The 23857-nt window shown below is 49.2% G+C and overlaps 1 protein-coding gene across 7 annotated transcripts in view; it reads right to left on the bottom strand.

The window, feature by feature from the left end:
• The window catches only part of PHF20 (PHD finger protein 20), a 1394195-nt gene that overhangs the window by 91182 nt on the left and 1279156 nt on the right, over window positions 1–23857 (bottom strand). For all 7 annotated transcript variants that reach the window (XM_069243878.1, XM_069243882.1, XM_069243883.1 and 4 more), the window contains one exon: window positions 4313–4703. In XM_069243878.1, the coding sequence (XP_069099979.1) occupies window positions 4313–4703 (391 nt within the window). The remainder of the gene's footprint in view (window positions 1–4312; window positions 4704–23857) is intronic.

Below are 23857 nucleotides of genomic sequence, written 5' to 3'. Positions count from 1 at the left end.
ACCTGCGCAGATGAGCTGCGACCACCGCCAACACTTTTGTGAACACCCGAGGGGTGCTGGTAAGTCCAAAGGGAATCACGGTAAACTGAAAGTGCTCGTGCCCTAACCACAAATCATAGGTCACGTCTGTGAGCGTGCAAGACAGGAATGTGAAAATAAGCATCATGCAAGTCCAATGTTACCATCCAGTCTCCTGGGTCCAAGGTAGACAGTATTTGAACCAGGGTGAGCATCTTGAACGTCTCCTTCTTGAGAAAGATATTGAGGGTCCGAAGGTCAAGAATAGGACATAGGTCCTTGTCTTTTTTGGGCACCAGAAAGTAGCGGGAATAACAACCACAGCCTACTTCTGGCGCAGGGCGCCCTCTTTATGGATCCCTTGGCCAAGAGAGCTGCGAGTTCCTCTCTGAGAAGTGCCAAATGATCCTCCAATAACTGGCTATATGATGGAGGCATGGTGGGAGGTAATGTCTCAAAGGGGAGGGAGTAGACCCTTCAGACGATCTGCAAAACCCACCTTTCCGTAGCGATGGATTCCTAGTGGGGCAGGTGAATGAGAATTCTGCCTTTAACTGGTGAGGAATGGGGGACTGGACTAGAAAGGTTTGGACGCTACAGTGGAGGCAGGGGTGGACTGGGCAGAACTCTGGTTCCCTGTCCCATGAGCCCATGGGATTCCGCATCCACAGCCACGCAGAGGCTAAGTGAGGACGAAAGGGGTGAAAGGGTGACAGCTGTGGGTGAGGGGCAACTGAGCGGTCGAAGGACCAAGCCGTAGCCCGGGCGTCCTTGAACCTCTCAAGCGCCGAGTCTGCCTTGTTTCCAAAAAGATGGGTGCCATCAAAGAGCATGCCCATGAGGGTCTGTTGGACATCCCCAGAGAAACCAGATGTGGCGCCTCAAGGCCACGGTTGATGCAACCGATCCACCTAGAGCGTCAGTTGTGTCCAGCCCACATTTGATTGTGAACTTTGCCACGTCTCTCTCATCAGCAACTGCTTGAGAGTGGGTATAGCAGCCCAAAAGGTATGCGGTGTTCACAGAACCGCAATGTCAGACTGGAGAAAGAAAACATCTTCCCAAGTTGGCCCAGTCTTTTTGATTCCCAGTCCGGGGGTGCGGAAGGGAATGCGCCAGAAGAGGAGGATGGCTGTATAAGTAGGCTCTCAGGCGTGGGGTGTTGGGACAGGAATTTAGGGTCATTTGACGAGGGCCGATGGCGGCAAACGATTGTCCTGACCACAGGAGCCCCTGTGCTGGTTCTGGACCAAGCACCCAGTAGGATATTGGTAAGGGCCTCATTAAAGGGAAGATGGGGCTCAGATAAGGAAAGCCCCTGGTTGAAGCATCTCAATCAGGACGTTGAATCTGACCTCTAAAGCAGGCAGCTCGAATCCGAGAACTTCAGCTGCCCTAATGACCACCACAGAATAAATGTCTCCCTCTGCCGTAGCCACTGCAGGAGGAGCAAGCATTCCAGTGTCTGGGGAGGTATCCAGACCACTGGCGTCGCCCAATTCCTGTACCCAGTCTATGTTGGCTTTGTTCTGGTATTCATAAGGGTCCAGGTACCCCTCTAATCGTTCCCCAAATTCAGACCCACAAGAAATAGGGTCAGAAAACGACTTGGGGTGAGTAGGACCCATCAAAGAAGGAGGCAGCGGCAGTCAACGCCGTTCCGACTCCGAGTCATCTGGAATGAGGACTGGGTTGATGTCGATAGAGGGCACAACAGACTTTGGGTACTTCGATGGATGAACCAATGCCGGGGAAGGTCTCGATGGTGTGACTGGCATCGGCATAGATATGATAACGGATCTGGAGGGGCCCTCGGAGGCCGTAGCCACAGGCCCAGAGCCCGAAGGACCCCCACCTGAGCCCCCAGCGCCCGAAGGCACCGGAGGGGGGTAGGACTGCTAAAAAATGAGGTGCAATGCCTTGTAAAATTCTTTTAATTGGGCTGGGGTCGCTCTGGCTCCCGGAAAATTGGGGAGACGCGGAGTGGGCCCTGTAGTAGGCTCTGAGGCCTAGAGCGTTGACACTCCTCCTGCGTCGTGTTTGCCGAGCGACAGGGTGAAGTCGAAGGATGTCTGGACTTCGATTTTTTCTTTTTATCGGAGGGACCCGAAGATTTCGAGGGGGATGAGTGGTAGTGAGACTGCGAACGGTCCCGAGACCTTCCCCTTGAACGGAACCGAGAGCGGTGCAGAGTCGAGTGCCGGGCTGCCATTAGTTTGAGGGAGCGCTCCCTCAAGGCCTAAGGGTGCATGGCCCTACACTCGGTGCACGACTTCAGATCGTGACCGCGCTCCAGGCACCACAGACAGACCTGGTGCGGATCCTTCACCGACATCAGGTCTCACACGGTTTGCAGCCGGTCCTCGGGGGACATCTCAGACACCAAAGTGTCACCAAAAGACTTTGACAAAACGGTGAAAAACTGACCAGGGCAGCTCCCTCCGGATCAGCGCGTTGCGCAGAAGGAAAATAACTGACGTCACTGCGCTGAGGCGCCGTCTATACACGACTCCAGACGTCATCACGGTAACCACGATGCCCGCGGAGTTGACGACGCCACCTAATGACGTGGAAGGGTACTGCTCGAAGAAAAGTCTCCGGATCCAGTCTGACTCCTGGGGAAATTCTAAGGTAAGGGAATCTGCAACTAGAAGTCTATCAGACAATGAATTTTTCTGCAAGCTGTTTCTGGAAGCAGTTGTGTGCAGTGTGCATCTTTGGAAAAATAATGTAGCTAAGTCTGACAATGTTGTACCGCTAAGCAGTTTAATATTGATATTTTTCTTTCCAATTTGTTGCTTTTAAGAGGTTTGAAAGGCTATTGTTTAACAACATTTGTATGTATAAACTTAACTGGTGCCTGGCAAATATTAGAAACTGAGAGATAGCATGTATCTTTCAACACTGCAAAAAGTCTGTATGCTTTCCTATTAACAAAGAGGTAGAAATAAGGCAATTTTCTGCTGTTGTTGTTTTGATTACAAAATGTTACTCTGTATAAAGCATAACAAGAGTTACTGCTTGATGTGGTGCTACATGCTGTACTGTTGCAGGTTCTGAGCACTGTAAATAACATATTACATTATAGGTGGGAGAAATGTATTTGTGCTTTCAATTACTGTGAATGGTCTTGGAATTAACAGTGTACAACAGCGAAGATAGTGTGCAGGCAGTCAAGGTCGGACCCACTGGGCTTTGCCAATGCTTGTAAGAAGTTTGAAAGAAAAAAAAAAAAAGACACACAAGTAAAACATATTTAAACAAGTTAGAAACGTAATCTAAGACATGCTGATGCCCCTTTTAAACCTGTACTGCCTTTGTTCACGTCACTTTATATTCCTTCATTAAAACATGGGAGTGCAACTCGATCCCCTCACTTAGACTTTCGGTGCTGCTGGAACACATTCATTGTACACTAATCCCAGATACTTTCATGAAAGTGCCCTAACATGACTTCTTAGTAGGCTGGCTTCCCATGCACATATTAACAGATGAAAGTGAAAGGGAAGAATTAGCATTTCTTTATCAACCCTGCTTTGCGTGCTGGAGTGATCAGGAAGACAGGGAGAGATTTGTTATCCTGTACTGGTGTTGATCTGGAGGTCATCGTTGTCCACAGATCTGCATTCATGAGTCACCTCATCTCTTTGTGCCAGCAGATAAGGTGTCTTAGCCTGCACCTCAATCACTGAACAATTAGAAATAGTCAGCACTTACCTAGAAACAAATAAGCTGCAATCAGAAAAAAAATCCTGGAACAATCCAGGTTCAATAAATCTTGACCCTGAACTGCGCTTTGGCCAGAGGATCACAGATTTGAAGGACACTTAGCAGGGCAGCTTTAAATAAGTATAGGTCTCTGTTGAAAATGTGCAACTTTACCTTTTTAATGTATGTGGAAGAAAAACAATGTGAAACAGATTCAAACATTAGTACAATTCCCCCACTGATTTTTCATGGCATATCATTTTTAAATGTCCACACGCAAATCTTCTTCCACATAAACAGGCTAAGCAACATACGTCCTGTGTTTGCTGTTCTGTATGAATACAAACCTAATGTCTGATAAATAGTATAGCATATCAAAGAATCTATCACACAACATTATATGTAAATAATGACGTCCCACAGTGCTTGGGGTGAGAACAGAAGCATCTTTAGTTGTTGGATAGTCCAGTGTTTCAATTTCTAAATAAATAATTCAACAAAAAGCCCAAACTGTTTCAAAGAAATATTTTGATCACAGAAGTGCTACGTAGCTTGCACAGATTAAAAGGGGCCTTATTACACTTACCTTACAGTAATTATGCTTCGAGTCTCTTTCCATCATGTTTTTGTCTCTGTCCAGCTCCCATCCCAACATTAGAGCTATTGCATCGTCCCCATTCTCCCTTACTCGGTTTACCCCATCATCCATAGCTGAGCCTCTTGTTTCTACAACTAGTCTTTGCTCTATTGCAGGGTAATAGGCCCGAGGTTTTTGGTAACAGTGTTCACTGGTAATATAAGATTCCTCCACAGAAGGAACTGAGGGCCTCTCAACTGCCCCATTGAAAGTCCTATAATTTGTGGAATCTTCCTTGCCACAAATATCAGGATGAAAACGTCTTGCATGACATTTGTTATCCACTGTAAGCTGTTTCCAAGGTAGGCACCAAAGTTTCAGATCTGGATGATCTTTGTTTCTATTAACAAAAGAAAACAAAGAGAATTATTATACCAAAATCAAAAAAGAAATATTGGTAACCTGCATGAAGAGAAAAGTACTTGACTGCTGTAGCTGTCTTTTTAATGGATACATTATTTATCCTTCGTTTTGCACATCTTTTGAAATATCTTTATAGCTAGACAGACAGACAGACAGACAGACGCACGCACGCACACACACACGTCTTCTAAACTCAGTTTTGATGTGCCTTAAGAATAGTGGAACTGGGAACAATTATGTTAAGATTTGATTTCAAGTGCTAATGCTTAGATAAGTGGAAGAAAAATTATGAATCTGTGGGAGGAAGAATGTGTTTAGCAGTAAGATTGTTACCAGGCTGATAACATATCTAGATATTCTGACAATTGTCTTTTTAAATACCTCAAAAACAGTTACAATTTGCCTAGAAAAGAGAGAGAAGAACCAAGAAGACTAAGTCTAACCTAGAAAATGTTCCAGGTTCCCCCAAAATAATTTGTCCTTCTGTCACCCTATGGAAGAAGCACTGCTTGGCACATGAGAACTGAAATCCTTGTTGTGGCCTGACGGATGGCCTAAAGCACAACAAATCCCTTCAGTACAAAAGCGGCTTTTTAAACTTGTTTCAATGCCCTTTACAACGACATAATCTCTGACCATTAAAGCAAAGAGATCTCTTGAGGCCTACTAAATGAAACCTCACCACGAAGAAATGATGGGGAGGAGAAAAAGAAAATAGACATGGAGGCAAAGAAAACTAGCAGATGGACCTATTGGAAGATTTTCATAAGCAGCATCCTTGCATGCCAGTAGGTTGCATAGGTCGGCTCCAAGTCTGTCGTCGTTTGCACTAGATAGGACATCGCGGGTCTTATATATGGGGGTGCTGACATCAGTTTCTATTCACGACTTTCTACGCTGGAAGCACAGAGCCATGAAAAACACTGACTAATGGTGTGTCAAAACTAAGGCCCTGAAAGGGGAGTCCCTGCTCCTAGAGTCTCAGTCTGCTCAGTCTGCAGAGCAGGGAGGATGGGTGGGTTGGAATCTGCATCTAGATAAGTCTCTACCAGATAAGGCGTTACCTAAGGGAAGTAATTTGTCCATCTGATAGCGACTTCTAGCTGCAGATTCCTTACCTTTGAATAGATACTTAAGCAAAACCATCCCCGGAGGTTGATCTGCGAACCAAGTTCATACCAGAACATCCCCCAGGACTGATATGGCAAAATGTCCATCCCTATGGACCAGGCTGTCCAGGCAGTAGTGTTTGGTTAACGTGTGCATAGATGCCCACATGGATGCTTGACAGATGCCCAGGAATGGAACTCTGTATGCTATTGCAGTGGTCGTAGCTTTATCTTGGGTAGAATGAGTGTGCAAAACCCTCAAGGGTTGCTTTTTGGCCAGTGCATAGCAGATCTTAATGCCGAGTACGACTCATCTAGAGATGGCTCGCTTCTGCATTGCCCAACCTTTCTTTGCACCCACATACCCTACAAACAGTTGGTCATCCACCCAGAACTCTTCTGTACAATCAAGGTAAATTGCCAATGTTCTTTTTGGGTCCAGAAGGTCCTTAGAAGGATGTGATGGTATGTAAAAAGTAGGCCGGGTGATGGATTGGCCTACATGAAAGAGCTTGACCACTTTTGGCAGAAAAGAGGCCCTAGAGTGAAGCACCACTTTGTCAGGCTAGCTAGAGAAGTAGGACGGTTTAGATGACAATGCCAGCTGCTCACTCATTCTGTGGGCAGAAGTAACTGACACAGGAAGGCTGTTTTGAAGGTGAGAAGCCTGAGATGACAATTGTGGAGATGCTTGAAAGGAGCGCACAACAGAAAAGTTAAAATCAAATTCGGATCACATTTGGGCATAATGAATGGGAATGCAGGAAAAAGATGTTAAGACCTTTGAGGAACCTACGTACAATAGCAGACTTAAACAAGGAAGGTTGATTAGGCAACCATAAAAAACAGTAATGGCAGACAAATCTCCCTTAAGAGTGCCCAGAGCAGAACCTTGCTGGGCAAGGGAAAGGATGAACAACAGGACCTTTGAGAGAGAGGGGCAGAAAGTGGGTCAACAGACTTTTCTGGGCACCACAGCACAAATCTCTTCCAATGACAGACGAATACTTTTTTTGTGGAGGGACCCCGGCTGCCAAGACTACGTTACAGACTTCAGGAGGAAGGTCAAAGGCTGTCAATTGCCACCACTCAATCTCCATACAAGGAGGAGGAGAGTGGAAAGGTTTGGCTGCAGAACCCTCCCCTGTTGCTGAGACAGATCCTCCCGAAATGGGCATTCTAATCAGAGGATCGATGAACATGCTTCAGCAGACTCTCCACGCTGAGTCCATCATGATTACCTGGGCTCAGTCGATCTTGATCTTCTTGGTAACTGTAGGAAGGTGGCTCTGTATATACTATCTCAAAGTGAAAGAAAGTGTACACAAAGTCCAAGGCTTCCCCTCAGAGGTTGATAGTGGCAACATTAGATAATACTAATGCTCTATTTTGTGGTAGTGTGGTCGAGCAGTAGGCTTATCAGAGGGTAGTGGTAAGCATTTGTTGTACACATACAGGCAATAAATGAGAAACACACACTCAAATACTTAACTCCAGGCCAATAGTTTTTATATAGAAAAATATATTTTCTTTATTTTAGAACCACAAGATTCAAGATAAGTATAGAACTTTGATTTAAAACAGTAGTACACAAAGTTTTGGTTAAAATGACAATAAGTTATTTAAAAGTGGACACTGCAAAAATTAACAGTTCCTGGGGGAGGTAAGTTTGGTTAGGTTTTTCAGGTAAGTAAAGCACTTACACAGTCAGACTCCTGTGCATAGGCTACCCACTGTTGGGGGTTCAAGGCAACCCCAAAGCCACACCACAAGCAACAGCAACACAGGGCAGCTCAGGTGCAGAGGTCAAAGGAGGGCCCAAAACACACAGGCGCCTATAAAGAACAGAGGTGCTCTGGTCCTAGTCTGCTTACAGGTAAGTACCTGCGTCCTTGGGGAGCAGACTAAGGGGGGTTTTGAAGAGCACGTGGGGGGACACAACCCCACAAAACACACCCTCAGCCGCATAGGGGTGGCCGGGTGCAGTAGGCAAAGTAAGCATCGGGTTTGATATAGAAAGCAATGGAGGGACCCAGGGGTCACTTAGGCGATGCAGGCAGGGCACAGAGGGGCTTCTCAGTCCAGCCACCAACTGGGCTAGGATGAGGGCCGCCTGCTGGTCACTCCTGCACTGGTAGGTGGTTCCTCTCGGTCCTGAGGGCTGTGGGTGCAGTGCTTGGTCTAGGCATCTGGTTCCTATGTTACCAGGCAGTCGCAGTCAGGGGGAGCGTCTGGATCTTCTCAGCAGGCATCGCTGTGGGGGTGCAGCGAGGTCGACTCAGAGTGTCCACGTCGTTGGAGTCACCTGGGAGTCCTCTCTGCGGTGTTGGTTTCTCCAAACTCGAGCCGGGGGCGTCGGGTGAAGAGTGTGAAGACTCACGCTTCTGGCGGGAAGTGGAGTCTCTTTAAAAGTTGCTTTAAAGTTGCAAAGTTGTTGCAGTTTCTGAACAGTGCAGCTGTTCTCAGGAGTTTCTTGGTCCTTTAGGTGCAGGGCAGTGCTCTGAGTCCTCAGAGGTCGCTGGTCCTGTTGGATGCGTCGCTGTACAGGTTCCTTGAGTCAGGACACAGGCCGGTAGGTAGGGGGCCAAGTCAGTTAGTGTCTCCGTCGTCTCTGCGGGGCTTTCAGGTCAGCAGTCCTCCTTTGTTCAGGTTGCAGGAATCTGATTTCCTGGGTTCAGGGTCATCCCTAAATACTAACTTTAGGGGTGTTTTTAGGTCTGGGGGGCAGTAGCCAATTGCTACTGTCCTTGAGGGTGGCTACACCCTCTTTTGTGCCTCCTACCTGAGGGAAGGGGGGGCACATCCCTAATCCTATTGGGGGAATCCTCCAAAAACAAGATCGAGGATTTCTAAAGGTCACCTCAGCTCAGGGCACCTTAGGGGCTGTCCTGACTGGTAGGTGACTCCCCCCTGTTTTTCTCATTATCTCCTCTGGATTTGCCGTCACAAGTGGGGGCTGTGTCCGGAGGGGCGGGCATCTCCACTAGCTGAGATGTCCTGGGGTGCTGTAAAAACAGGCAGGAGCCTTTGAGGCTCACAGCCAGGTGTTACAGTTCCTGCAAGGGGAGGTGAGAAGCACCTCTACCCAGTGCAGGCTTTGTTCCTGGCCACAGAGTGACAAAGGCACTCACACCATGTGGCCAGAAACTAGTCTGGTTGTGGCAGGCTGACAGAAACTGGTCAGCCTAACACTAGAAGTCGGATTGGTATTCAGGGGGCATCTCTAAGATGCCCTGTGAGTGTATTTTACAATAAATTCCACACTGGCATCAGTGTGCATTTATTATGCTGAGAAGTTTGATACCAAACTTCCCAGATTTCAGAGTAGCGATTCTGGAACTGTGGAGTTCGTAACTGACAGACTCCCAGACCATATACTCTTTATGGCTACCCTGCACTTACAATGACTGAGGTTTTGCTTAGACACTGTAGGGGCATAGTGCTCATGCAACTATGCCCTCTCCTGTGGTATAGTGCTCCCTGTCTTAGGGCAGTAAGGCCTGCTAGAGGGGTGACCTACCTATGCCACAGGCAGTGGGCTAAGGGCATGGAACTCTGAGGGGAGTGCCATGTCGACTTAGTCATTTTCTCCCCACCAGCACACACAAGCTGTGAGGCAGTGTACATGTGCACGAGTGAGGGGTCCCCAGGGTGGCATAATACATGCTGCAGCCCTTAGAGACTTTCCCCGGCCACAGGGCCCTTGTTACCAGGGGTACCAGTTAAAAGGGATTTATCTGCATGCCAGGGCTGTGCCAATTGTGGGAACAAAGGTACAGTTTAGGAAAAGAACACTGGTGCTGGGGCCTGGTTAGCAGGGTCCCAGCACACTTTCAATCATAACTGGCATCAACAAAAGGCAAAATGTTAAAAGGGTAATCATGCCAAGGAAGGCATTTCCTTACAGTTACTTTGGGCAGGTGTGGTATGGGTGGAAAGGTGTACAGGAGGCCTGAATTCCACTCAAGACAAAAAGCGTCTCTGAACGATTACCACCTTTGAAACGCCAATGCACATAACTGCTGACATTGCACGTTCTCTGCGGAGGGGAACAGATGTAATCAATGCTCTCCCCACTGTTGAGAGAGAGAGACCTTGCGCCACCTTCTGATGGAGATGCCATTCGTGATAGACCATACATCGACGGCTGAGTTTGTCTGCTCTGGCATTTAGAGAGCACTGCAGATGTTAAATAACCAGGGATATGGCCGGAAGTTCCAACCATGTCTAGAGACATAGAGCCTCCTTGTTGCAGTACCACATGGCAGTGGTGTTCTCCATTAACACCAGTACCACTTACCCTTTGAGAGAGTGAAGGAATGCTTTCAATGCAAGCCTGATCACCCTGAGCTCGAGAAGACTGATGTGAAGCCCGGACTCCGCCAGAGATCAGATTTGGAAATGGGGTCTCTAGTTGGCAGAGGTATGTACCCTTGTCCAAGTAGGGACCACAGTCCTAGTCAGGGTAAGTCACAACACAACCCAAATTATCCTGTGGTGACTCTCTGGTAGCTTGTGCCAGAGTAGGCAGGCTTAACTTAGAAGGCAATGTGTTAAGTATTTGTGTATTAACTCATACAGTTACACAGTGAAGAGACCACAAAAATACACCACATAGGTTTAGAAAAATAGATATTTATCTGAATAAAATACGATCAAAACGACGAAAACCCAATGTACACAAGTAAAGTTACAAATTTTGAAAGATTAAATCCAACTAAAGCGCTTAGAAACACAATAGCTCCAACATGGGGCTATCACTGCATCGTTGACTGAGTCGTTCCCAATAATCCAACGCCAATGGCCCATTTGTTTGTGGATGATAAGGTGTGGTGAATTTTTAAGTGACACCACACTCCTTCTACATAGCTTTAAGGTAAGCAGACATGAAGTTTGCATCTCTGTCTGATACCACCTCTTTAGGAAAACCCACCCTGGAGAAGATTCCCAGGAGGTCCTTGGCCACTGCAGGGGCTGTATTGGCCCTAAGAGGAATGGCCTCTGGATACCTGGTTGCATGGTCCACCACCACCAGTTTGAAGCTGTTTCCAGAGGCTGTTGGAGTGTCCAGTGGGCCAACAATATCCACCCCAACCTTCTCGAAAGGTACCCCAACCCCTGGTAGTGGAATTGAGGAGGCCTATGGAGTGCCACCTGTCTTGCCACTGGCTTGACAGGTCACACAGGAGCGACATAACTCCTTGGTGTCTTCAGACATGTGGGGCCAGGGAAGGTAAGGGACAAGCCTGTTCCAAGTCTGGCTTTGCCCGAAGTGGCCTGCAAGGGAAATATCATGGGCCAAAGTTAACAGGAACTTGCTAAATTTCAGAAGTGTGACCACTCTCCGGGTGGCACCAGGTTTTGGGTCCCCTGCTTCTGAATTAAGGAGGCTATTGTCCCAGTAGACCCTATGGGTACCACTGACATCCCCTGCATTTTGTGCTGTAGCTTGTTGCCTTAAACTTGGTACTGTGGGACAGGATTGCTGTTTCAAACTGAGTTTCTATCTGGTTTCCCCCCTGCACCTCAGAGCACAGCTGTATCAGCTTTAAGCTCCTCTGGCGAAGGTTCCACCTACTTAATGAGTGGATTCCTCTCACTCAGGAGTAGAATCCTCACTGGATGTTTGAGCAGGGTGTAACTTTTTAACCTGCCTGCCTCTCTTTTTAAGAGCCTCGTGGGCCATTGTTCCAGACTCCAGGGCGCCCTGCTCCTTTTGCTTTTTGGGCTGTGCTCTGGTCAGGGCAAATATATGCCCAGCATTGCTGCATGGGCCTCCAAATCCACTTTCCACTTCAGCCCAAGCTGAAGTCTCTAAGTCATTACATAGAAGACACTGCACAGGTACATCAGAGAACACTGCAACCTTTTTAGGGCCAGTAAATGCCACCCCCCCTTTCTCCTAAAGTCAACAACTGCCATGGGGTGACACACAGTGTTGCTGTGATTATCAGTCACTTTGTACGTGTGACCAAGTAGTGTTTCTCAGGTGACACCAGTTTTTCAGTCCTTATGGTGACACTGGCACCTGGGTCCCTGTAGCCCTCAGCCTCAACACCATTTATGAAGGGATGCTGACTGTACCTATACGTACTAAGGGGACAAGCAGCTAGGGTGGCAAGGTCAATGCCACCTTCAGAACCAGCACAGCCTCAGTGTTCTCCCTGACTAACCCAGAGCCCACTACAGTCCCCAAGGTGAGCCCAGCTACACTTCTGGACTGACTACTATTACCATTATTATTGCTACCGCTAGGGGGCACTAGGGGTTGAAGTGGTAGTAGTAGTAGGAGGCTTGGTGCTCTTTTTAGGACAGGTGATGTCACCTGCCCTATGGCCTTTTTGTCTACATATGTAGAATGAAGGTTTCTTGTGGGCAGAGGAAGAGGACTTAGACCTACCCGCAGATGAGTTTTGTGGGCCTGATGAAGACTTTTCCTTTGTTTTTGTCCCCATCCTTTTCCTGAGTCTTACCCTGAATCCTTCTTCTTGAGTCACCCCCTGTGGGAGCTTTCCTACCCACCTTGGTGTGGACTCATTTGTCTGCCTTCTTTCCCAGTTCTTGGGGAGAGGTCAGATCAGAGTCCACCAGGTACTGATGCAGCTGATCAGAAATGCAATTGTTAACAATGTGGTCTCTCAGAATTAGATTATGTAAGCCCAGATAGTCACTCATTTTGCTTACATGCAACCAGGCTTCCCGAGCTTTAACAGAGCAGACCACAAAATCTATCCAATCCTGGGAGGCTTCCTTTTAGGTCTCCCTGAATTTAATTCTATACTGTTCTGTGGTCAGCCCAAACCCATCCAAGAGTGCATGCTTAAGTGCTTGGTAATCATCTGCATCTTCTCCGACAGTGAGGAGTTCGTATCTGCCTCTGTCAGAGGAGAGCAACAAGATTGCTGCCCATTGTCTCTGAGGGACCCTCTGTACTTTACAGGCCCTCTCTAAGGCAGTGAACCAGTTGTGGAAGTCATCTTCCACCTTGTAAGGTGGGACTGTCTTACTCAGGTTCCTAGCGTCATAGGAGGAGTCTTTGACCCTGGTGTCCCTAAAGTTACTGTTGCTGCCACCATGGGGATCTAACCCCCAAATCCTGTCTCTCCCTCTCCAATGCCAAGGCCTCCCTATCTAGAGCTACCAGCTGCTGCTGTCCGAGCTTGGCCTCCTCCAACCTCAACTTTCTGAGTTCCCTATCTAGAATATCCTTCCCTGAGCTGGAGTGGTGGATCCCATCAAACACTGATGGGACATAGGTGTTGAAAGATGAGGAGGACCTATCCCTCCTCCAGGAGATCCTCTGTACCAACCCCCTAGGAGTAAAAGTGGGACTACTTGAGTGACTCCCCTTTTCACTAACTATAATTCTCCTAACAGGGCTGTGATGATGCCCAGATGTTTTCTGACCATTCTCAGTGTAGCATAAATCCACCCTGTCTAGGATTGGAGGGTCAGTTTTTACTTCTATCTCCCCCGGCTGCTTAATTGTAGGAAGCTGGCCTGGTGGGTACCTAAAGTACCTACACCTTATATCAGGTCCAGGTGTCCCCTATTAGTTTAGTGCAGGCAGTGTCTAGAAGACAGTCTCTCTGGAGGTAGCTGTGGATGAGCAGTCAAGGCTTATTAAGGATACATGCAACGCTCCTGCAATACCACTGTACTCACACAGCACTTACTCACATCAGTGTTACAAAAATAAAGGTACCTTATTTTAGTGACAATACCAAAAAGTACTAGTGAGGCAACCCTCCAACAGGAGGCAAGTAACACCCTAAACAAATACACCAGTTACCGGAAATAGGCATAGAAAGTGACAGAAAACAGTGCAAATGCAGTTAGACAATAGTGACTCTAGGGGGAGCCCAAACCAAATACAAAAAAAAATGGAATGCTAACACAAGGACCCCCACCTAGGTAAGTGGAGTGTGTAGAGGGGAGCTGGGGGATACTAGGAAACCCCAAAGGTAAGTACCACAGTGCCCTAGCGACCAGGAGAAATGGAGTAAATTAGTGGATTTCCCCAAACCACCCAAAAGGAAGGAAAAGAAGAAAATGCAACACCCAGACAAGACTGCAAGAAACCAGCATTGGATTCCTGGAGAAGAGACCTGTGGAAGAAGGGGACCAAGTCCAGAAGTTACAGAAGAGCCCAGGAGGAGTAGGAGCTACTACCCACCCAGCTGTGGATGCAGGAGTTGGTCGACGGTGATGTGAAGGTCAGCACTGCAGCCCTGGATTTAGTGATGCAGACGACATCCCACGCTGGAAGAAGAATTGCAGTCGGGTTCTGGTGCAGGAATTTCACCAACAAGTCTTGGCAAAGGCAAATGTTGTGGTTGGCAGGAAGTGGAGCATCGGGGGACAAGCAAAGCCCAGGAGGGGGAGTTGCAGGGGACCCTCAGCGACACAGAGTCCCACAGGAGCAGAGGCAGCACCCATAGGAGTCCCACAGGATGGGGACAAAGGAGTCGCAGAAGAGCCCACACAGCACAGCTGGGGAAGGGTCCCATGCCTCAGGAGAACCACGCAGAGGGCTGTGCGTCGCAGGAAGAAGTGATGGGGGCTGGAACTACACATAGCCTGAAGATCCCTTGGAGGAGATGCAAACCTTCCTTCGCAGCTGCAAGGGACGCAGTGCACCGGGGTACCATCCTGCGTGGGAAGGCAAGGGCTTACCTCCACCAAAGCTAGACAGCTGGCATAGAGGACCAAGAGGACTACTCCAGACCACCACCGGTAATGCAAGATCCACACAGCTCAGGATGAGAGGAGATCCACACAGCCAGTCATTGCAGTAGGTGCCTGCAGATGCAGGGGAGTGACTTTCACTTCAAAGGTGATTCAGTCTTCCTTCTCGTGCAGACTGAAGACTTGCCGCCATCAGAGAATGCACAGCCGGGGAAATGTCGCAGAAGCTGGAAGGAGCCATAGAAACAATGCTGCAAGAACAGTCTTCTTCGTGGATGCAGATTGTCGGTTCCTGGAGGGTCCAGTCGTGGTTCCAGTGGCTAGAATTTGAAGTAAGGTTGCAGAAAAGTCCTGTTGGAATCTTGCAAGCCGAATCTAAGGACCCACCCAAGAGAGAGACCCTAAATAGCCCTGAAAGGGGGATTGGTCACCTAGCCCGGTGAGCACCCATCAGGAAGGGGCTCTGACATCTCCCTGGTCACTCAGATGCTCCCAGAGGTCCCTGCCAACCTTGGATTCAACTTATCAGAACCCACAGACCCTCTGGAGGAGCTCTGGACACCGCCCCTGGGGTGACGAAGGACAGGGTAGTAGTCACTCCCCTTTCTATTGTCCAGTTTCACGCCAGAGCAGGGACTGGAGGTCCCAGAACTGGTGTAGACTGGTTTATGCACGGAGGGTACCAAATGTGCCCTTCAAAGCATAGCAGTGGCTTGGGGAGGCTACCCTTCCCAAGCCATGTAACACCTATTTCCAAAGAGAGGGTGTTGCCTCCCACTCCCAAAGGAAATCCTTTGTTGTGCTTTCCTGCGCTTGAGCTGTTCAAGCAGCAGGAGAGCAGAAACCTGTCTGAGCCGCGGCAGCAGCCTGGGCTGCCTGGAAAAACCTGGAAGACTAGTAGGAGCAATGCTGGGGGTCCTATTAGGAGCCTCCAGAGTGCATGGATTCATACTTCCAATACTGGTAACAGTATTGGGGCATGATTCCAACATGTTTGATACCAAACATGCCTAGGTTCAGAGTTACCATTATGTAGCTGGACATGGGTTGACCTGTGTCCAGAACACGCATAAGATGGCATCCCCGCAGTCACGAAGTCCATGAAAATGGCACTGGAGTTTGTGGAGGCACCTCTGCTAGTGCAGGGGTGTCCTCACACACAGGTACTTGCAAACTGCCCTCTGGGCTAGGAGGGCCTGCATTGGGGGTGACTTACAATGATCTGTTGCAGTAACCTGTAGTGAAAAGGCTGCATACACCTTTTCATGCAGGCTGGAATGGCAGGCCTGCAGAGCACTTTGCATGGGCTCCCTATGGGTGGCATAATATATGCTGCAGACCATAGGGATCCCGTGGTACCCCATTGCCCTCGGTACCTAGGTACCATATACTAGGGACTTACATAAGGCCACCACTATGCCAAATGCGGGGTGAAAATGGTACAAATTACCAAGTTAGAAGCAGGGAGCATTATCACTAGAGGCCTGGTTAAGAGGATCCCAGTGAACACAGTCAAACACACTGACAACAGGCAGAGAATTGAGGTAACCATGCCAGGAAAGAGGGTACTTTCCTACATTGAGTTTTACTGGTCAGCCTGGAGTACCTACCCCAGAAGTACACTCTAGTTGGGATTTCTCATTGTCTTCAGCTTCCTGGAAGCACACATCTCCCTGAACTCCTGAAAAGTGCAGCTCTTATTTGGAGAGTCTAGGACCTGATTTGTGTTTTCCACCAAAGACATCTTGCTATAGTGGTGTGGGTGCACTTGTCTACTCTAAGCAACTAGCCTCCCTTAGAGTTTGGGGAAAGGGCTATGCCAGACCCCAAACTTAACCAAACTAGGAGACTAGTGATCCTAATCACTAAGTGCAGTGAGCTCTAAGGCAAGGGCTCACTGTCTCTTAAACTGGACAGCTGGCAGAGGACCGAGGGGACCACTACCTGTGATGCAGGATCCATGTAGTTCCAGAGGATGGCAGATCCACGCAGCCTGGCGTCATTGCTGTAGGTGCCTGCAGATGCAGGGGAGTGACTCTTTCACTCCAAGGGAGATTCCTTCTTGCTTCTTGGTGCAGGCTCAAGTCTTGTTTACCCCTGAGGATGCACAGCTGGGTAAATGTTGCAGTTGCTGGAAGAAACAATTTAGCAAAGTGAAGGCTTCGCTGGAGTTGCAGTTTTGTTGGTTCCTGAAGGGTCCAGTTGCGGTTCCATTGGCCAGTAGGAGTCTTTCACGTCTAATCTGAGGACCCACCCGCAAGGGAGTTCCTAAATATCTCTAGAAGGGGGATTAGTCACCAAGCAAGGTGACCACCTATCAGGAGGGAGGCTGTGATGTCACCTGTCTGACCTGGCTGCTCAGATGCTCCGAGACACCTCTGCTCCCCTTGGATTTAAGATGGCAGAATCAAGTGGCCACCTGGAGGAGCTCTGGGCACCACCCCTGGGGTGGTGATGGATGGGGGAGTGGTCACTCCCCTTTCCTTTGTCCAGTTTCGAGCCAGAGCAGAGACTAGGGGTCCCTGGACTGGTGAAACCCAGTTTATGCAAGGAGGGCACAAAATGTGCCCTTCAAAGCATATCGGTGGTTTCGGTAGACTACCCCTCCCAAGTCATATAACACCTATTTCCAAGGGAGAGGGTGTTAACATCCTTTCCCACAGAAAATCCTTTGTTCTGCCTTCCCCTGCCTGAGCTGGTCAAGCAGCAGGAGAGCAGAAACCTGTCAGAGGGGTGGCAGCAGCGAAGACTGCGTGGAAAACCCCAGAAGATAATGCTGAGTGTCCTTTTAGGAGCCCCAAGAGTGCACTGGATCATACAACCTACTGGCAACAGTATTGGGGTATGATTCCGAAATGTGTGATACGGAGTTACCATTATGTAGCTGTACATAGGTAGTGACCTGTGTCCTTTACACAGGTAAAATGGCTTCCCAGCAATGGAACAGGAGTTTGCAGGGGCACCTCAGCTCATGCAGCGGGTGCCCTCACACACAGGGATCTGCACCCTGCCCTCTGAGCTAGGAGGACCTACCCTAGGGGTGACTTACAGTAACCTGGTGCAGTGACCTGTAGTGAAAGGGTGTACGCACCTTTTCACGCAGGCTGTAATGGACGGCCTGCAGACAAAGTTTGCATGGGCTCCCATGGGTGGCACAATACATACTGTTGCAGCCCATTGGGAACCCCTGGTGCCCAATGCCCTGGGTACCTAAGTACCATATTATAGGGAATTCTAAGAGGGCACCAGTATGCCAATTGTGGAGTGCACAAAAGGTCATAGGCAACCAAATTTAGAGCTGGTCAGCAGGATCCCAGTGAAAACAACCCAAGCACACTGATAGCAGACCAAAAGTGGGGGTAACCATGCCAAAAAAGAGGGTATTTTGGGACAAGGACCGAACAACCAAAGTAGCCGTCTCTGCGGACCTGACATACAAGTTACTTAACTTCAGTAACAAAATATTTGGTAGAGACATATTCTAGTTGCAGATTCCTTACCTTAGAATTTCCCCCAAGCGTCAGACTGGATCTGGAGATTTTTCTTCAAGCAATATCCTTGTGCGTCGGCAGGTGGCATCGGTCGACTCCGCAGGCAATGTTGGCATCATGGTCGCTGTAATGACGTCAGAAGTAGTATATAGACGCTGCCCTCACCCAGTGACGTCAGTTTCTTTTAACGACTTTCCACGCCAAAGCGCAGAGCTGCTAAGAACACTGAGATTGGTGCCCCAGAGCTAAGGATCTGAAAGGGGGGAATACCTGTCCCTAGAAATCCGTTCGCAAGACGGGGAGGATAGATGGGCGGTAAGGAACCTGCAACTAGAATATGTCTCTATCAGATATTTTGTTACCGAAGGTAAGTAACTTGTACATCTGATAGAGACTTCAAGTTGCAGATTCCTTATCTTAGAACAGATACCCAAGCAATGTCACCCTCGGTGGTGGGCTCCGACCCAAGATCATACTAGGAAGTCCTGCAGGACCGAATGACCAAAATAGCCACCCTGACGGACCTGACTGTCCAGGCAGTAGTGTTTAGCAAATGTGTGCAGGAACGCCCACGTAGCTGCCTGGCAGATATCCAGGACAGGAACTCCACGTGCTAACGCAGTGGAAGCAGCAGTTGCTCTGGTGGAATGAGCACGCAAGCCTTCAGGAGGTTGCTTTTTGGCCAAAGCGTAGCACATTTTGATGCAAAGAAGCACCCATCAAGAGCTGGTATGCTTTTGCACTGCCTTCTCTTTTTTCGCACCCACATACCAAACGAAGAGTTGATTGTCTACCAGGAAATCTAAAGTACGACTGTGGTAGAACGGCAATGCTCATTTTGGGTCCAGGCGGTAGTCTCTCCTCCTCGTGGGAAGGGTTTGAGGGTGTGTAAGGAAATGCCTCCTTGGCATGGTTACCCCCTGACTTTTTGCCTTTGCTGATGTTAAGTTTTGACTGAATGTGTGCTGGGACCCTGCTAACCAGGCCCCAGCACCAGTGTCCTTTCCCTATACAGTACCTTTGTTTTCACAACTGGCACAACCCTGGCACTCAGATAAGTCCCCTGTAACTGGTACCCCTGGTACCAAGGGCCCTGATGCTAGGGAAGGTCTCTAAGGGCAGCAGCATGTCTTATGCTACCCTGGGGACCCCTTACTCAGCACACTGCCTCACAGCTTGTGTGTGCTGGTGGGGAGAAAAAGACTAAGTCGATACGGCACTTCCCTCAGAGTGCCATGCCAACCTCACACTGCCTGTGGCATAGGTAAGTCACCCCTCTAGCAGGCCTCACAGCCCTAATGCAGGGTGCACTATACCACAGGTGAGGGCATATGTGCAAAACCTTAGACACTGTAAGTGCAGGGTAGCCATAAGAGTATATGGTCTGGGGGTTTGTCAAACACGAACTCCACAGTTCCATAATGGCTACACTGAAATCTGGGAAGTTTGGTATCAAACTTCTCAGCACAATAAATGCACACTGATGCCAGTGTGTAATTTATTGTAAAGAGCACACAGAAGGCATCTTAGAGATGCCCCCTGAATACCAATCCGACTGCTAGTGTGGCCAGGAACAAAGCCTGTACTGGGTGGAGGTGCTTCTCACCTCCCAATGCACGAACTTTAACACCTGATGGTGAGCCTCAAAGGCTCACCCCTTTTGTTACAGCACCCCAGGGCATTCCAGCTAGTGGAGATGCCCGCCCCTCCAGCCACTGCCCCCTCTTTTGGCGACATGGCTGGAGGAGATAATGAGAAAAACAAGGAGGAGTCACCCACCAGTCAGGACAGCCCCTAAGGTATCCTGAGCTGAGGTGACCCCCATCTTAAGTTTGGAAGATTCCCCCAATAGGATTAGGGATATGCCCCCCTCCCCTCAGGGAGGAGGCACAAAGAGGGTGTAGCCACCCTCCAGGACAGTAGCCACTGGCTTCTGCCTTCCCAGACCTAAACACACCCCTAAATGTAGTATTTAGGGGCACCCAAGAACCCAGGAAATCAGATTCCTGCAACCTGAAATGCAAAGGACTGCTGACCTACAAGCCTGCAGAGACGACAATTGCTTTGGCCCCGGCCCTACCGGCCTGTCTCCCGAGTCGAAAACCTGCAACTAGCGACGCATCCAACAGGGACCAGCGACCTCTGAAGCCTCAGAGGACTGCCCTGACCCCCAGGACCAATAAACTCCTGTGAGCAGCGGCTCTGCTCAACAATAGCAACATCTTTGCAACAAAGAAGCAACTTTTAAAGAACTCACTCTTCCCGCCGGAAGCGTGAGACTTCACACCCACGCCCCGGCTCGAGATCCAGAGAGCCAACCCCACAGGGAGGACTCCCCAGCGACTGCGACCCCGTGAGTAGCCCAAGACGACCCCCCTCAACCCCCACAGCGACACCTGCAGAGAGAATCCAGAGGATCCCCCTGACTGCGACTGCCTGTAACAAGTGACCAGACTCCTGGAATCAAGCACTGCACCCGCAGCCCCTAGGACCTGAAGGAACCGAACCTCAGTGCAGGAGTGACCCCCAGGTGACCCTCTGCCTAGCCCAGGTGGTGGCTGTCCCGAGAAGCACCCCGTGCCTGCCTGCACCGCTAGAGTGACCCCAGGGTCCCTCCATTGAAGACTATTCAAAACCAGACGCCTGCTTTACACACTGCACCCGGCCACCCCTGTGCCGCTGAGGGTGCGTTTTGTGTGCCTACTTGTGTCCCCTCCAGTGCTCTACAAAACCCCTCTGGTCTGCCCCCAGAGGACGCGGGTACTTACCTGCTGGCAGACTGGAACCAGAGCACCCCTGTTCTACATAGGCGCGTATGTGTTTTGGGCACCTCTTTGACCTCTGCACCTGACCGGCCCTGAGCTGCTGGTGTGGTAACTTTGGGGTTGCCATAAACCCCCAATGGTGGGCAGCCTATGCCAAGGAACTGAGACTAGTAAGTGTCTTATCTCACAATCTAACCAAAACCTACCTCCCCCAGGAACTGTTGATCTTTGCACTGTCTACTTTTAAAATACTTTATTGCAATTTTAACAAAAAATGTACATGATATTGCTTTAATTCAAAGTTCTTAACTTACTTGTGTGAAGTATATTGCTTTTTATGTATTTACTTCAAATCTCGAAATGTGGTTCTAAAAATAAAGAAAATATATTTTTCGATATAAAAACTATTGGCCTGGAGTGAAGTCTTTGAGTGTGTGTTCCTCACTTATTGCCTGTGTGTGTACAACAAATGTTTAACACTATCCTCGGATAAGCCTACTGCTCGACCACACAACCACAAAATAGAGCATTAGAATTATCTAATTTTGCCACTATCTTACCTCTAAGGGGAACCCTTGGACTCTGTGCACACTATTTCTTACTTTGAAATAGTATATACAGAGCCAACTTCCTACAGGGTGCATAGAAAGTAGGCAGAGTGATGGACTGGCCTACATGAAAGGGTGTAACCACCTTAGGAAGGAAGGAAGCCCTAGTGCGCAACACAACTTTGGCAGGGTGCACAGACAAGTATGGAGGTTTTGAGGAAAGGGCCTGAAGCTCACTCACCCTGCGAGCAGAGGTGATAGCAACCAGAAAGACAGTTTTGAATGTGAGGAGCCGCAAGGGACAATTATGCATTGGCTCAAAGGGGGTACACATCAAGTAAGTAAGTACAAGATTAAGGTCCCACTGAGGCATGATAAATGGAGTGGGAGGAAATAAATGGGTGAGCCCTTTTAGGAATCTACTCACAATAGGAGATTTAAAGAGTGAGGGCTGATCAGGTAGCCTAAGAAAGGCAGAAATGGCAGATAAATACCCTTTAAGGGTGCCCAAAGCAGAGCCCTAATGGGGCAAAGAAAGAATTAACACAAGAACCTCGGATAGAGGGGCAGAAAGGGGATCAACAGATTTGTTGGTAAACCATGCCACAAATCTATTCCAATGACAGGCATGTACAGTTTTGGTTGATGGACGCCTGGCTGCCAAGATAACATTGCAGACTTCGGGTCGAAGGGCAAAAGCTGTCAACTGGCGCCGCTCAATCTCCACGCATGAAGGCAGAGGTTGGACAGGTTCGGGTGAAGAACCGTCCCCTGTTGCTGCGACAGAAGATCCTCCCGAAGAGGCAGTTTGAGTGGAGGATCGATGGACATGCTCAACAGCTCTGGATACCATACTCTCCATACCCAGTCCGGAACCACCAAGATTACTTGGCCCCGGTCATTCCTGATTTCCTTGAGAACTCTGGGCAGGACGGGTATAGGCGGAAAGGAGTACAGGAGGCCGGAGTTCCACTCAAGACGAAAAGAGTCTCTGAGCGAGTGACGCCCTGGAAACTCCAACTTGCAAAAACAGCTGACATTGCTCGTTCTCTGCAGAGGAAAACAGATCTAACCGAGGCTCTACCCACTGCTGAAAGAGACCTTGCGCCACCTCTGGATGGAGACGCCATTCATGATCGGCTGTGCATCGCCGGCTGAGTTTGTCCGCTCTGGCGTTGAGGGAGCCTGCCAGATGTTAAACCATCAGGGTAATGCCCAAAGGTTCCAGCCATGTCCAGAGGCGTAGTGCCTCCTGACAAAAGGTCCAGGACCCTACCCCGCCCTGTTTGTTGCAGTACCACATGGCGGTATTATTGTAATTGTACACCTGCACCACTTTCCCTTTGAGAGAGGGAAGGAATGCTTTCAATGCAAGCCTGATCGCCTGGAGCTCCAGCAGATTGATATGGAGCCCAGACTCCACCGGAGACCAGAGTCCTCTGATCTCTGCCTCTCCCATGTGACTGTCCCAAACCAGAAGTGACGCACCTGTCACTATAGAGAGATCTGGTTGGGGAAGGGAGAGGTATCTGCCGTGGACCCAATGTGGATTCGAAAGCCACCACTGCGGTGTCTTCTGTAGTCCCCTCTGAGATCTGGACCAGGTCGGAGAGATTCCCCCGATGCTGCCCCCACTGGAACTTCAGGTCCCACTGCAGAGCCCACATATGCCATATGGCATGTGTCACTAGCAGGATGCAGGTGGCCATGAGGCCCAGCAGCCTCAGAGTCAGTCTGACCAAAACCCAAGACCAAGGCCGAAAGATCGGAATCATAGCCTGAATGTCTTGGACTTGTTTTTTGGTAGGATAATCCTGAAACTGCACTGAGTCCAGAACAGCTCCGATGAAAGGGAGCGACTGAGAGGGAATCAGGTGGGACTTCGGCCCATTTATAGTGAACCCCAGCGTGTGCAGGAGGTTCATCGTAGTCTGAAGGTGGGAGACCACTTTCAGGGGAGAATCTGCCTACAGCAGCCAGTCGTCGAGGTAGGGGAAGACAGACTCCTAACCTGCGCAGTTGAGCTTTCGTGAACACCCGAGGGGTGCTGGTATGGCCAAAGGGGAGCACGGTAAACTGAAAGTGCTCGTGAACTACCACGAATCGTAGGTAACGTCTGTGGGCAGGCAGGATGGGGATGTGGAAATAAGCATCCTGCAAGTCCAACGCTACCATCCAGTCTCCTGGGTCCAAGGCAGACAGAACCTGAGCCAGGGTGAGCATTTTGGATTTCTTCTTGAGGAAGTAGTTTAGGTCCCAAAGGTCTAGGATAGGACGTAAGTCCTTGTCTTTTTTGGTATCAGAAAGTAGCAGGAATAACAACCACAACCTACTTCTGGCAAAGGGACATTTTCTATAGCTCCCTTGGCCAAGAGAGCTGCGACTTCCTGGCGGAGAACCGCCAAATGATCCTCTGGAAGGCGATTGAAGGATGGTGGCATGGGTGGTGGAGCAGATTCGAAAGGGAGGGAGTAGCCCTTTCGAGCGATCTCTAAAACCCACCTGTCCGTGGTGATATTTTCCCAGTGGG

The sequence above is a fragment of the Pleurodeles waltl genome, chromosome 7, assembly GCF_031143425.1.
Source record: "Pleurodeles waltl isolate 20211129_DDA chromosome 7, aPleWal1.hap1.20221129, whole genome shotgun sequence".
Classification (NCBI taxonomy): Eukaryota; Metazoa; Chordata; class Amphibia; order Caudata; family Salamandridae; genus Pleurodeles; species Pleurodeles waltl.
The sequence above is the reverse complement of the archived record's forward strand: the minus strand, read 5'-3'. Positions and strand labels throughout refer to the sequence as shown.